This window comes from Artibeus jamaicensis, unplaced genomic scaffold (assembly GCF_021234435.1).
Source record: "Artibeus jamaicensis isolate MK-2021 breed Jamaican fruit bat unplaced genomic scaffold, CSHL_Jam_final scaffold_474, whole genome shotgun sequence".
In the NCBI taxonomy this organism is placed as follows: domain Eukaryota; kingdom Metazoa; phylum Chordata; class Mammalia; order Chiroptera; family Phyllostomidae; genus Artibeus; species Artibeus jamaicensis.
Window position 1 is genome coordinate 34,458,329 of NW_026522046.1, and position 14,066 is coordinate 34,472,394.

The following is a 14,066-nucleotide window of genomic DNA, read 5'->3' on the forward strand; positions in this document are numbered from 1 at the left end:
TAAAATTTTATTTAAAATTTCTCGATTTACACAATTGCACGTTCTTTCCTAAAATGAGTATAAACTTTTCCACTCTAATGAAATATCAGAGACAAATGTAATTATTTCTAACATCTCTTTTTTTGAAGGAGAAAAAAGGAAACACATGTTCGTGGTTTCCCCAGAAGCTGTTGCAAAGATATTTTGTACATAATAGATAACCTAAAATCTTTTATGTGTTTTTTCTAAGTCTGGAGTTTTATTTTGGGTAAGCAAAATTGAAAGCACTTTTACAAATTTGTTCAGTTGGTCTAACTAGAATTATAGGTGTAGAAACTACTTGGTTACCTTTTAATGAAATTGACAATAAAACACTTTAAAATAAACATGAAAGGTTAAAAAATCTTTTCTTCCTTCAATTTGTGTTATATAATGTGTTTTTCATTCATACCATTTTCATTGTGTTCTTGCTTCTATGTATTTTAACTTCTCCTATTTTTTAATTTATTAACTTTATTATAAAATAATTTTTATAATTGTTGTACATAACAGTGTGTTGGCAACTGTTTTACCTTATTATCCTGCTAATTTATTAAATTAATATTTCTTGACCCTTAAAATATGCTAGACAGTATGTTCATCCTGGAATGCAGAAACATAAACAAAAAGTACATAGTTTTAGCCCGAAATTGCCAACTAACAGTGGAGACCCATGTCAATAAACTATCACTTTAGGGAAGCTGTACACTTTTTCATTTTGCTTACTATGGTGCAATGCTCTGAAAAATGTGCCACATATGATTCACTTTCAATCACAACTTGAATTTCCTTTTATGGCTCAATATTTTGCTGTACATGTAAAAATAATTAAATTTTGATGATAGTTGATCACCTTTTTAAAATAAAAATGTATTCTAATCGAATGCATATTAAAAATAAAATACATGTCAACATAAACAATAGTGTAGCAGAAAGCAATTTTGATCTAAGTTTAATTAAATAGTATTATGGTTATTTGAAAGTTATAAATATGTGACAGTTGTTATCAATTTTCATTCAAGAGACTTAAATGAAGTAGAAAAGGGTGACATGTTTCCCTGCATTTCAGACTGTCAATTAAGAGGTGATAAAGATAAAGGTAAAATGTGACAATAATAATGCCTAATATATTGCAATTGTGATTACATTTCAGTACATAATATGCACCCACAGGTGACAAGCACCCTGTGAGCTAGCTCCATGGTCATTAGTATTTCTGATGGTGTTGTTACTGTTACTATGCAGGCAATAATCCTGAGGGTTTTTGTTGTTTGTTTTCTAGGTCGTGAACTAGACATTCCATGATGCATGTGATAAGCAGCATTCTAGAATGTACAGCCATTCACTTTAAGATAAAGTAATGGTCCCTGGCTGGTGTAGCTCAATGGATTGAGCACAGGCCTGTGAACCAAAGCATCACTGGTTTGATTCCTAGTCAGGGCACACACCTAGGTTGCAGGCCATATCCCCAGTATGGGGTGTGCTAGGAGCAACCACACATTGATGTTTCACTCCCTCTTTTTCTCCTTCCCTTCCCTATCTCTCTAAAATTGATAAATAAAATCTAAAAAAAATAAGATAAAGTAGTGGAAATGTTTTAGTTTGCTTTTCATTTATTTTTAAGGCATGAAGGCTTGATAGAAATGGGAAGGTTAAGAAACGAATTAATTTTGTGGCACTGTGTTTATCATAGATAAAGTTAAGGACTTGGACATTACATCAATACATAAAAATTTATACTTTACTTGATAGAGTTTTATTTTCAATTTTAATGCAGTGACATACTCTGATATTGTTTCACATCAATAAACACAAAATACACAAATTATAAAATGTACTACAGCTAAATCAGATTCTGAGGAGACTGATATTTTTGTTATTTACAGAATAATTTTAACTCTGCTGTATCTTTGTGGCCAATACTCCTTTTGAAGATTCGGAAATGTTTATGAAAGATTCACTTAAGCTTTGTTGTCCAGATTTACATGTGAAATTGTGCATAATAATAGTATTTAAAATACTGCAGCTATCTGTGGAAAATGCAATATATAATGAAACAATAGAGGACAAAATGGCCTTAGGTAGTACAATACTTTATTAATATTTGTATGTATGATTTAAGGAGCAGAAGTAATTAAGGAAAAAAGTAGTAGAAAGAGAAATCATTCACCTTATATTGAAACTTCTTTTATAATCAATAATACTTATATAACTAATAAAAGTCAAAGCGTGTGCTAGGAAGTCACTATCGGCATATCTCAATGTAAATGATGCTTCGGACTCCAGGGTCATAAAAGATGCTGAGATTCATGTATAATTTGGTTGTTCAAATTTAGTACAGAAAATGCGCATCGAGTACTATGGTTAAATTGGCAATAAACACACATCTAATTTAGTATTCCGTGTAGCCATTAGAATTCCCACGACACATGGATTGAATCCAGTTAACTGCCATAGCTGATTCTGCATATGAGTGAACATACAGTAGAACTGGGTCTATGAACTTATTAATTGAATCATCCCTAAATGTGCCAAAGGATATATTAGCTTTTATTCCCTTGGTAGTTTCCCACAGCATAAATCAAATGAGAACATTTAATGACTGAACAAAGCATCAAGGTATCTTAGATATTTAAAAAAAAACACATGCAGTTAATTTTTAGCTAATTTAAGGGGCTGTCTTCTTCACAAATAGGTACTAATAGCCTATGAAAGAAAATGTATTATTATAGAATTAACACTGCATTAAAGTCCTAAGTTCTGTGATTTTGGGAAAGTCAAACGAATGCCTGTATATTTTTTCTCTCCTGTTAAATGGAGGGTTGGTAGCTGGAATGTGTAATTATCCTGGGTTTCATTTATTACTTTATTATTTACTGAGTATAAACTGAGTAGCAAATATATAAATTCAGGTGCTGTGGAGAACGTAAGAAAGGAAATGTTGTCCTTATTCTCAGAGGATTTGTGCTTTAATGAGGGATGTGGAACATATGCAACAACATTATGATGAAATACATCAAAAAGTGATTAGGTAGATGAGACAGCTAGGCAAAGGCCTGGAAGAGGAAAGGCTGAGGGTGATTACAGTTTAAGGAATTAAGTTAACCCAAATAGAGACAAGGCCAGAGAAAATGCATAGAACAGCTAATGTTGAACTGTATAAACCATCATCATTTCTTTTGGCTTAAGAAGTCTTAGGAAACTTTTAGAAAACTTTAGAAAAGATAGCAATATGACCTTAAAACAGAAACTGGTAGGTCAGTAATTGAGGTAGGACAGGGCTTCTAAAGTTGATGAGGTAATGATTATGACCTTGAACATGGATGTGGTAATGTCAATGGAGAGAAATGAACAGTATTTTTCTATACTGTGATTTATTGGTGAGGAATGAATGTCAAAGCTTTTAAAATAGAATAGTCTATTACACATTAAAGTAATTGTTGCTATTATTTGTGTTTCTTAAAAATCTAATATTTAATAAAATATATTTAAATTTTTATACCGCATCACAGAGTGTGATGACAGAGTGTGATGACTAGGACAATATTTCCAACAGTATATAAATAATTTGGAGAGAATGTAAGACAGATTTCAATAATCCCAATATTGTTTTAGAAAGACAAAAGACTTTAAAAGACTTAACTGTATTTTTCATTGTTAGTAAATCTTATCATTTGTCATCCTTTTTGATTTGATTCACTAAATGGGTAACATTTATTGAGTTTTTATAGTGAGTTCCCTGCTTCTGTTATTCATAAAACTCAAAATCCAGGTCAAATATTTTCATATTTTAGTTGCCAAGCTTGTATTTTGTCATCAGCTTCAGCCTTCTCACGAGCAGACAGCACACTGGAATCCAGGCCAGCCCTCAGCAAGGAGTAAGACTTCACTCAGGTCACGGGTACCAACCACAAATAAACCATGTTCCGGGGGGGAAAAGCCTTCAGAGTCTGGGAGGAAATGACAAGAGAAAGTGAAAAGCTTGTACTAACAAGTAATCAAGTCAGGATGTCTCGTACAATGACAGGAGTATAGTGACGAGTTCTGGCTACATGTTCAGCTCTCAGTCTCAGCAATAAGGCAAAAAATTAATAAACAAAAAGCACATTTATCGCAACAGAAGTGACTCGTCACCAAGCCTGAAGGCAGTCTTAAAAGTTTCTGTGATGTCTGTCTCCCAGTATGCCTGGAATAGAACTTTCCTGACCTCAAAATTGAGAAATTGACAATTCAGATGCTGATACACTTTGTTATTTATTCTTATGCTGGAAACTTTGAATAAGAGATTCATTCATGGTCATGTTGAAATGTTCTTGCTCAGCCCTCTTCCCACATAGCTGCCATTTAATAAAATCTAAATAATTTCTCTTTAGAGATTATTCCATTGTGACAACAGCTAAGTGAACATAGTTCCTTGATTTTGAAGGCCTGTCTTCATTTTATACCCAGTTTTATAAATTCATCTTCTTAGAGTCGATAAAGTAATATATACATGTTTATTAATCAGATAATCATTACATAGAAGATTAAGGGCCTAAAGATATTCTACATCCTAATATTTTCACTACCAAACACCTCTTATGTTATTTCTTCTCGTGCATTCCCCAGTTTTAAAAATATTAACTTATTAGAGTAAGATTTCTTGAAGAAGGATTATTCTTCATTTTCATTATGTATAATGCACACACACACATATATATATACACACATATATATATATATGCATGGAAGTATGTGTGTGTAGTAAACTATGAACCAGAGGCATTTATAAACATGCAATAATTAACATTACTTCAAACGGTTCATATAATTCTAATGAAAAGCAAATGTCACCCTTTATGTGGTTCAGTGCCTCTTTGTAGATAAATATGATAATCTTCTCTGTGTGTATACATTAACTTTATCGTGTTCTTGTCTCTTCTTGTTTTCCTCTTCTTCTCACCCCTCTCCAGTTTTAGGGATTTTATTTTCTTCTTTGTAAGATTAATTCTCCTGAGTCTTTGGGCAGCATTTATTCAAGGATATGTTGCTAAAATTTGGTCCTTGCCATAAAATATTGACTATGGAAAATGACTACTCTGTCCCAGAATACGTGTCTTTTTACATCTTAGCTTATCATACATAAGCATAGAAATAGAAAAAGTGGAGATGATTTTAATGGTCTCAATTTATTGGCATGGCCTGGAAATAAGTGAATGTGCAAATGTGCGCTCTTTTTCAGCACAGTCCTTCTAAAATGCATGATACATTTCCTTTATTGCTTAAGTACAATACACAGGACAGAGTAAAGTGCTTCCCTGATTACTTGGTATAATCATTTCAAACAATTCCAAAGTGGATTCACACCATTAATGACCTATAGAGATGACTCTCAGAGAATCCACTTGCAGTTTTTAATGGAGTAACTGGCACAGCAGTGTTGTTGCAGGAGGTGAACATCAAGAGCTGAAAGGTGGTGGACTGAACTCTGGCCCCAAATTCCCAGACATCCCAGAGCAAGGGCTTTTTTACATGTAGAATAAAGATTTATTGACAACTTCGTGTTCCTTTCTAGACATTATACTTTCCTGTGTCTGTCCAATTCTGCATAACTTAAAATGACCTTGTTCATAAATGTGTTGCACATTTAACTCTGTTCATAGGTAAATGCTATAAATACAAAGATCACTTTTTAATGCAATGAGAACTTGGTGAATGCACACAGTTAAATATAAAACTTCCATTTCTCCTGTCTGAAAGTTTAGTTAGGTAAAGTTCTAATTTTGTGATTAGAACTTAAAATCATTTTAATACTTCAAATATAGAAAATTACAGAAAATAACCCAATAGTCCTTCCCACTGTCGTGTTTGCTTGGTATCTGTCTTGGGCATTGTCACTTAAAGTGAAGACACAAACAAGTTTTCCTTTTAATTACCTTTTTTGGATATACCCTTTTTTTTGTCAAAGGGAAATTATTCTATCACCTTTTAAATGGGAAGAACAGCTTTATTCAAGTCTGTGGCAATAGGAGTCAAGACTATTGTAACAGATTCACTTCATCTCCAAATACAAAGACACCTGGGATTTAAGCCAGTGAACAGAGTGACAAGAGCCAGTGAATGGAAAATTTCTAAGGGGAACTTGATTAAGTTTCAAGGACAGTGTGACTCTTGCTAACCTATTCTAATAGTATTCTTGCTCAAAGCAGGTCATGGACATAGACATTAAGGTTGGCTAAAATGGAACTTGATCACATATCAACAATAATCAGATATCAAGGGTGGAAGGATTCTCACTAAATTGATTTAGCAGATTCATTATGACATGTAGACCAGGGATGAGATCTAAGGACAAAACAGAACCCCCCCAACTCCTACTAGCCAAAAAAACAGCTTATAGTGGCCAGACTAAAGTTTCATCATGGAGACTGTATGTGTCACTTTCCTGGCTTCTTACTGTTACCAGACACTTTTTGAAGGTTATCTCTACCTCCCCATTCAATCATCCAGTGGATAACATACAGGGTTGGGCAAAGTAGGTTTACAGTTTTTTGTATGAAAATTATTATAATGATTAATAAATAATAATACAAGAATAAACACTGTTGTGTATCCTCACAACGTTCTCTTCCTACTTCCTCTCAACCTACTTCTGCCCCATCTTTATTTCTATCTTATCACTATTTAGATTTACCTGATTTTCCTTCTGTACTCTTCTCTGATAAAAATTTTTTCTAATAGTTCTATTTATTGTAATTAAAATTTTGATGGCAGTGTTTAGAACAAATTACAATAGACTTCAATAGAACATGGAGGGCATTTATTGCCTTAAGGGATGTTTCCATTACTTCGTAGTCCTTACCTTTATAGTTCATGAATTAATATCTCCCATGCATAGAAAACAGACATGAAACCTAGGCAAAGAAAGCAGCTTTAAGGTGAAGATTCATCCTTGGCTATCTTTTTGTTGTCATAGATAGAAAAATAGACAGATAGATACATAGATAGGTCAGTATATGCACATGTACACACTGATACTATATATATATATATATATATATATATATATATATACACACACACATATACATACATACACACATACACATACATACACTGATAACACACACACACCCCTATATAAATTCTGGTCTTTCTTCAGTTCTGTCTATGCTATATTTCTCCCTCCTATGACTTTCCTTATTTTTAAGTTTATTTCCTCTCTGCAACATTTGAAAGCTTTTCTAGTGCAAAAAATACTAGGTTTCTGGAAAAGCCTAGTTTTGTGAAAGTTACAAATTTTGATTTATCAAAGAAATATAGGGCTACATGTTTCTTACTCTGAAGTCCTCACGTGTTGCCTTTCCCAGAGCCACATCCTCTTCAAACAGTGGTCCAACCCCTGTCGTTCAGTGGCAGTGTCTGCCCATCTTGCACCAGGGAGTATTACTGTGTTACTACTCTTTTGATATTTACAAAACATAGCATGTACAGGAATCTAGTTTTTGCTTTATTGCAGATGTGAGATATCAATATTTTGTTGCCTCACCCCACAAATACATTTTTTAATGTGGCTTTCATTGTAGCATGTATAGCCTGTGGCACATTTGCATTCAGCATCAGTAATTCTGAATTAAATTCCCACTGAGATCCTAGGCAGCAATTAGTGGCAATTGCTTCTTTTATTAAAAAAATGCAGCCTTAAACTTATGGTTACATTATAATAAATACTTATGCACACAGATGCCTTATTGCGGACAGACTAGACTGAAAGTCAGCTAATAGAGTTCTATTAACATGTATGATTTTCATACTGGGCTATATTTTATGCAAATAAATTATTCATAAACTTCTCCCTAAGATATTGTAATGTTAAATATATTATATTTGTACATATTAAGCAGTAATAACATCTTTTATAGGTGTGGGGGCGACTGCTTTCGAGAGGTCCCCTCGGTGCCACGGATGAGAATGAATGAGACAGAGATATGATGTGATCTGCTTGGAGAGGAGGGATGGCCCATTTCTCTGGGGAGACAAAGGCCCGCAGCGGTCAGTTTGTCTGAGGAGAAAAGGCCCCAAGCACCCTCTTCCATAGCCTTTTATTGGGTTGTAATATACAGGAATACAGGGAGGCAAGGATCAAACAGTAGATAGCATTACAAAGAGATCTGAGGGCTTCAGAGTCAGTGTCTGTCAGGAAGAGAGCTGCAGAAACTTTGGGAGATATACTCATTTCCTCTCGGACCCTTATCATATGAATGAAAGCACTCTTAGCAGAGCAGATTTCACAGGTTTATCAGGAAGTCTTTGTGATGCCAGATTTTTCCCCAGGGCATGCTCTGGCCAGGCAAGGAGCTGCACCTCTCCCCATCAGGTATTCAGGCTTAAGGGGATTAGAGCCAGGAAGCGCTTCTCCCAGAGGACATGGGGACTCAGGCTTTGACAAAACTGGGGGGCGAAAGTCCATTGCTGTCTGTTGCAGCCCCCTGAGTCCTTCCATGAAGGCCTCCCAGGTGATCGAGTCTGGCTTAGGTTGCCCCTTGCTGTGAGGGGTCTTACCCGTCATTGACTTCCGACCAACCTCTAGGGGCAGGGAGGAAACTGAGGCAGCGTTTGCTACCAGAGACAAGCTTTGTCTCCTGTGACTCACATTCCAGAGGTAGTTGGCTCACTCATTCTCAAGCCACAAGGGGCAGAGAGCTACAATTCCTGAAACCAGGCAGAGCGGTCCACAACATATAGGTACACATAGATATAGATAGAAGCTTAGCTATATGCTTTCAATATCAGAGAGTTAGTCTTTCTTAAAATTACTTCCCTAAGTTTTTACACATTCTTAGATTTTCCAATGAATCTTTTAGGGCCTTGAACATTTTATTTACATGTGCCTTGAAAACATTTGGTCAGATTAAGTAAACAGGTTAATCTGTTGCATTGGAAATTAAATAACTGTTTAATTTTCCACAAATTTGATGCACAGTGTTTGAGAACAAAGTCAGCATCTGATACTGTGTAAGTCATCCAGAATATAACTGTGAGTAAGACATGGCCTAATCCACGAGACTCGGATAGTTTGGTGGAGAGACCATCAAACAGATCCTTCTGATGGCTGTGCATGTTCTGAGGAAGCACGTAGATCCTGTGGGCGCACAAAGCAGGCAATCTGACCCACCATTGATGGCTATGGAAAGGCAGTGTTTAGAGAGTGTGGACCTGAGTTTTGAAGGCAAGCAGGTGCAAGAAGGACAGGCACATTGCAAGCTGAGGGAAAACCATAGGCAAATACATCTATGAAATATTTAGTGCACTTAGGTGCCAAGATGGCATCACTATTTAGTTAGTCGGTATTCTTTTGAGTCAATATTCATTATTTTGAGTTTTTTATTAAAACAATAATTCATTAAGAATCCTCTGTATAAACCTTTGATGATGTCTTAAGTTATTCTCTTTTGAAAGGTACCTAGGCTTCAATCACAAAATTGAGATTATAAAGATCTTAAGGCTCTGTATTCCCATGAGACATTGTGTTCATTGTATTTTCCTCAATAATATATGATAGGGTCCAAATCACCAAAATGTTGCTAGCACTGAAAATTAAAATTTTTATTCTGGATTAAATGGAAATATAATGGAGCCTGGTTAAAATCACCCTGGATTCCATCCTAGACCTGTAATTTATTACTAGAATAAGCTTGATAGCTCTTAATCCAGGTCCCTCTTAAAACAGGATAGCACTTTCCTTATAAGGTTATTGAAAAGATTAAAGAGAATACAATGTAAAAACTTGCTGTTTTGGAAAGCGTTTAACCAGCACTTCATACTTCTATGGGAGATTGGCATTAAAAATATACAATAAATCCTAAATAGAACAAGAAATGTTTGATGATTACTTGATTATTAGTTGTATAGATTATAATTCATATGTTTTTATCTGATATATAATAGGTTGATATAATAAAATTGGATACAGGTTATTTCTAAGTAATTGGAGGTAATAAAATAAAACATGAAGGTTAGACAACTCAAACTGATCATTTATGAAGTGGTATTAAGTTCTGAATAGTTAATATTAGTAACAACAATAATCAGTTTTTACACCACTTTATATATCAGTTTAGCTACCACTTAATTCAGAATTGTGTTTATGTAGAAACAAAATAGTGAAAAAATACAATAATGAATTTTCTCAAATATTATACAGTCAAGAGATTGATATTCAAAGAAGTTGCAATGGATTGACATTTGTACTCTGTCAGCTTTCTAGAGTGGAATAACATGAAGGCCCATATTTGTGAGTCTGCATAATTAAGTTATTTTAATGAAATGATGAAGTATGGTATCTATTTTCTCATGACTTTTATTATAGAGGTCTGGTGTAGGGGCCTGAAAATGGATAGATTATCATAGAAACTGCTAAATTTCCCAGTTAACTGTTGTTGACTAAATTAAATCTTCTCGGGTTTAATAAAAATTGAAAATGATACTTCAGGAATCTGCTTCAAAATATTTGTCAAGGAATTTATATGACTAAGGCACGACTTAAAAATGATATATGACACTGATTTTGTTAAGTTTTATAATAAACTCTCCTTTTATTATGTGGGTTGTTTCAGAAACATATTTTAGTATATAACTAGCCATTAATTTACTGGATGGGTATTTTTGTCATAATATTAAAAGTAAACTTAACTCTGAGCATTGGTTTATATTTTAATAATTGCAAATTTGGAAAGTTTTTATATCAATATTAAAATTATTTGATGAAATAATTGGCATATTTTCATGAGTTCTCATGTCATATGTTAAATATTTGAAATTAGGAGGACATAGGCAGGAAAATCTCAGATATTCCATGCAGCAATATTTTCACAAATAAAGGCGAGAAGAAAGAAATTGGACTTCATCAAAATAAAAAGCATCAGCACAGCTAAAGAAAACATCAGCAAAATAAAAAAGGAACCAACTGTATAAGAAAATGTATGTGCCAATGATATCTCAGACAAAGGTTTGATGTCCAAAATATATAAAATACTCACTCCAGGAAGACAAACAATCCAGTTGATAAATGGGCAAAGTACCTGAGCATACAATTCTTTAAGGAGGATGTACAGAAGGCCCAGAAACATATGAAAGGATGCGCAGCATCACTAGCCATCAAAGAGATGCAAATTAAAACCACAATGAGATACCACTTCATAGTGGTCAGAGGGGCCATCATAACCAAATCAAGAAACAACAGTGCTGGTAAGGTTGGGGAGAAAAGGGAACGCTACTACACTGTTGGTGGGAATGCAGACTGGTGCACCCACTGTGGAAACCAGTATAGAATTTCCTCAGAAAACTATTAGTGAAACTGCCTTTTGACGATTTCCACTGCTGGGATTATACCTTAAGAATCCTGAAACACCAATTCAAAAGAACCTGTGCACCCCAATGTTCATAGCAGCACAATTTATAATAGCCAAGTGCTGAAAGGAACCTAAGTGCCCATCAGTAAATGAGTGGATTGAAAACCAGTGGTCCATTTACATAATGGAGTGCTACACAGCAGAAAGAAGGAGGGAGCTCCTACCCTTTGTGACAGCATGGATGGAACTGGAGAGCATTATGCTAAGTGAAATAAGCCAGGCCGTAAAAGACAAATACATATGATCTCACCTATAAGTGGAACCTAATCAACAAAATAAACAAGGAAGGAAAATATAACCAGAGACACTGAAATAAAGAACAAACTAACAGTAACCATAGTCAAGAAGGGAGGGTGATACTGGGGGAAAGAATGGGAAGGGTATCAAGGATGTGTATAAGGGACCCATGGACAAAGCCAAAGAGGGGTAGAATTTAGGGTGGAAGGTGGGGGTAGGTGAGAGTGGTTGAGGGAAAATGGACTGTACTTGAACGACAAGAAAAATTAAAAAATGAAACATGCAATTCCTGACTATTTAGTCAGAGTCACTGACCTCTTTTCCTTTAGATTATTAAGTAAAAAAAGGACAACAGCCAACACACACACACAAAAATGAAGTTAGCACTTTTGTGGCTTCTTTTTGTAGTCAAGTAACTATTGTTTATATTAATTAAATGATCATGTCAAAGGAAAGGTATATAAATATTATATTATATTGCTTTACAGATGCTCCCAAGTTCATATCAAACCAAACAATTTATTACTCTTGGGAAGGAAATCCTATAAATATAAGCTGTGATGTGAAATCTAATCCACCAGCATCAGTCCATTGGAGAAGAGAGAAATTAGTCTTGCCAGCTAAAAACACTACTAATTTAAAGACATATAGTGCTGGGAAAAAGATGATATTGGAGGTAAGTCTTCATGCATATATATCAATAAATTGTGCTATTTTAGCCATTATCTACTATTTTAGAATATGTTTAAAGATCTTAATGTATACATATAATAGTATGGTTATACTGTGAAATATATGTAAACCTATTGTATATATTTTACATTTATTTGCTTAAAAGGAAGTTTTATGCATTTGAATTATGGCTCATTAATGATTAATATCTTCCTATTTACAAGAAAATATGAGTGCATGGAAAAAGCCATTATTTTTCATGAGTTTATTTTTGGAAAATAAAAACAATTATATGAGGGGGGAGAGTAGGGGTATAATTTGGCAGCTCTTGAGGCAAATTTTCAGTTTCAGTGTTGCTTCTATGGTGACACTTTCTTCTCCTTAGATTGGTGCATTAAAATGTCATATGCTGGCTATATTTTTACAAGTTTCTAAAGAAACATATTTACTCATTCAATGCCTCATTTCATTTTATTTTTACAGTTACAATGGTAGATCGTTGTTTTGTACTGCCAAGTAGCTGGCCTTTAAATTCTGTTTGAATACAGTACTTTTTATTTATTCATTGCAGATTGTGTCTCTGTGTCAATTTTCCAAGATTTTTTTTGTCTATGACCATGATCATTAGCCCTTCCAAGTTATGATCCTTTCAGAACAATTGGGAATGATCTTCATTACAACAGTCTTGTATCGCTGAACAGATGCTATCTCCTCCCAGGAAATCATTGTGCATTGTTCCATTCCCCTTTCCTTCCCAACCTGGGCTTTAGCACTGTTCCTTCAGCCACCCCGTGGTCCTAGAGTCCTTGCAAGTCCCCATGTTGATGCCCAACCTAGTGCAGACACTAGGTCAGCAGAGAGCACTAATTATTTTTTTTAATGTATGATTTAAAGTACCATCTGATAATGTGCACTGCGTTGATTTAAAGATATCCTCATTGGCGCTGTATTAACTTTTCTACCTGGCAGTTAGACTTAGTGAAACATTTGGCTGATAAGAGTTTAGCCATCATTTTCTCAAACATTTGGATAAGGACACTTCATCTAAATCAATTTAAATTGGTTTCTTTGTAACTTCCTTAGAACTAGCTATTGGCAGATTGACACAGAGGTCAATTTCACAAAGACATTTGGTCAGATTTAGACTAAATTTTAGGAATTTAACCATAGTTAAAAACCAACATTGCATTTAACTGCTGCGGGGCAATGTACTGGTGAGCTCTGGCACCCAAAACACAGTAAGACTAGGTGGCTTAAACAACAGAAACATTTTACCCCCTGACACATTTCTGGAGAATGGAAGTCCGAAATCAAAGTGACAGAGTCAATGGATTATAATGGAACCTCTCACCTTGGTTTTCCTATTGTTCCCTCTGGCCCTACACCCACCTGACCTTTCCTCTGATTCTCCTTAAAGAACTTACCTCTAAACATAGTCATATTATAGTTCCACATACACATTTTATGGGGGTTGAGGGGAACTCAGTCCATAACAGGTAGATTTAAGTTCATGTTTCAAATCTCTAATTTCTGCTTTATTTTATCTTGCTGTTTTTCAGTTTCTGGGAAAGCTCCGTTATCAAGGTCAAGCAACAATTTATAAATCTGGCCTTCAAATAGTTCATTCATTTAAGGCTTCCACATTACTTAATCTTCTCCCTAAATCACATTGTTCCCCATCCCAAAGTGAAAACTAAGCAATTTTTGTTTAATTTGTATATAGCCAGGTGATCTTTTGGTTGAAGTATT

The 14,066-nt window shown here is 34.6% G+C and overlaps 1 protein-coding gene across 2 annotated transcripts in view; it reads left to right on the forward strand.

Moving 5' to 3' along the window:
- NCAM2 (neural cell adhesion molecule 2) overlaps positions 1 to 14,066 on the forward strand; it is a 419,099-nt gene that overhangs the window by 317,628 nt on the left and 87,405 nt on the right. For both annotated transcript variants that reach the window (XM_037161841.2, XM_037161842.2), the window contains exon 10: positions 12,134 to 12,321. In XM_037161841.2, coding sequence (XP_037017736.2) covers positions 12,134 to 12,321 — 188 coding nt within the window. The remainder of the gene's footprint in view (positions 1 to 12,133; positions 12,322 to 14,066) is intronic.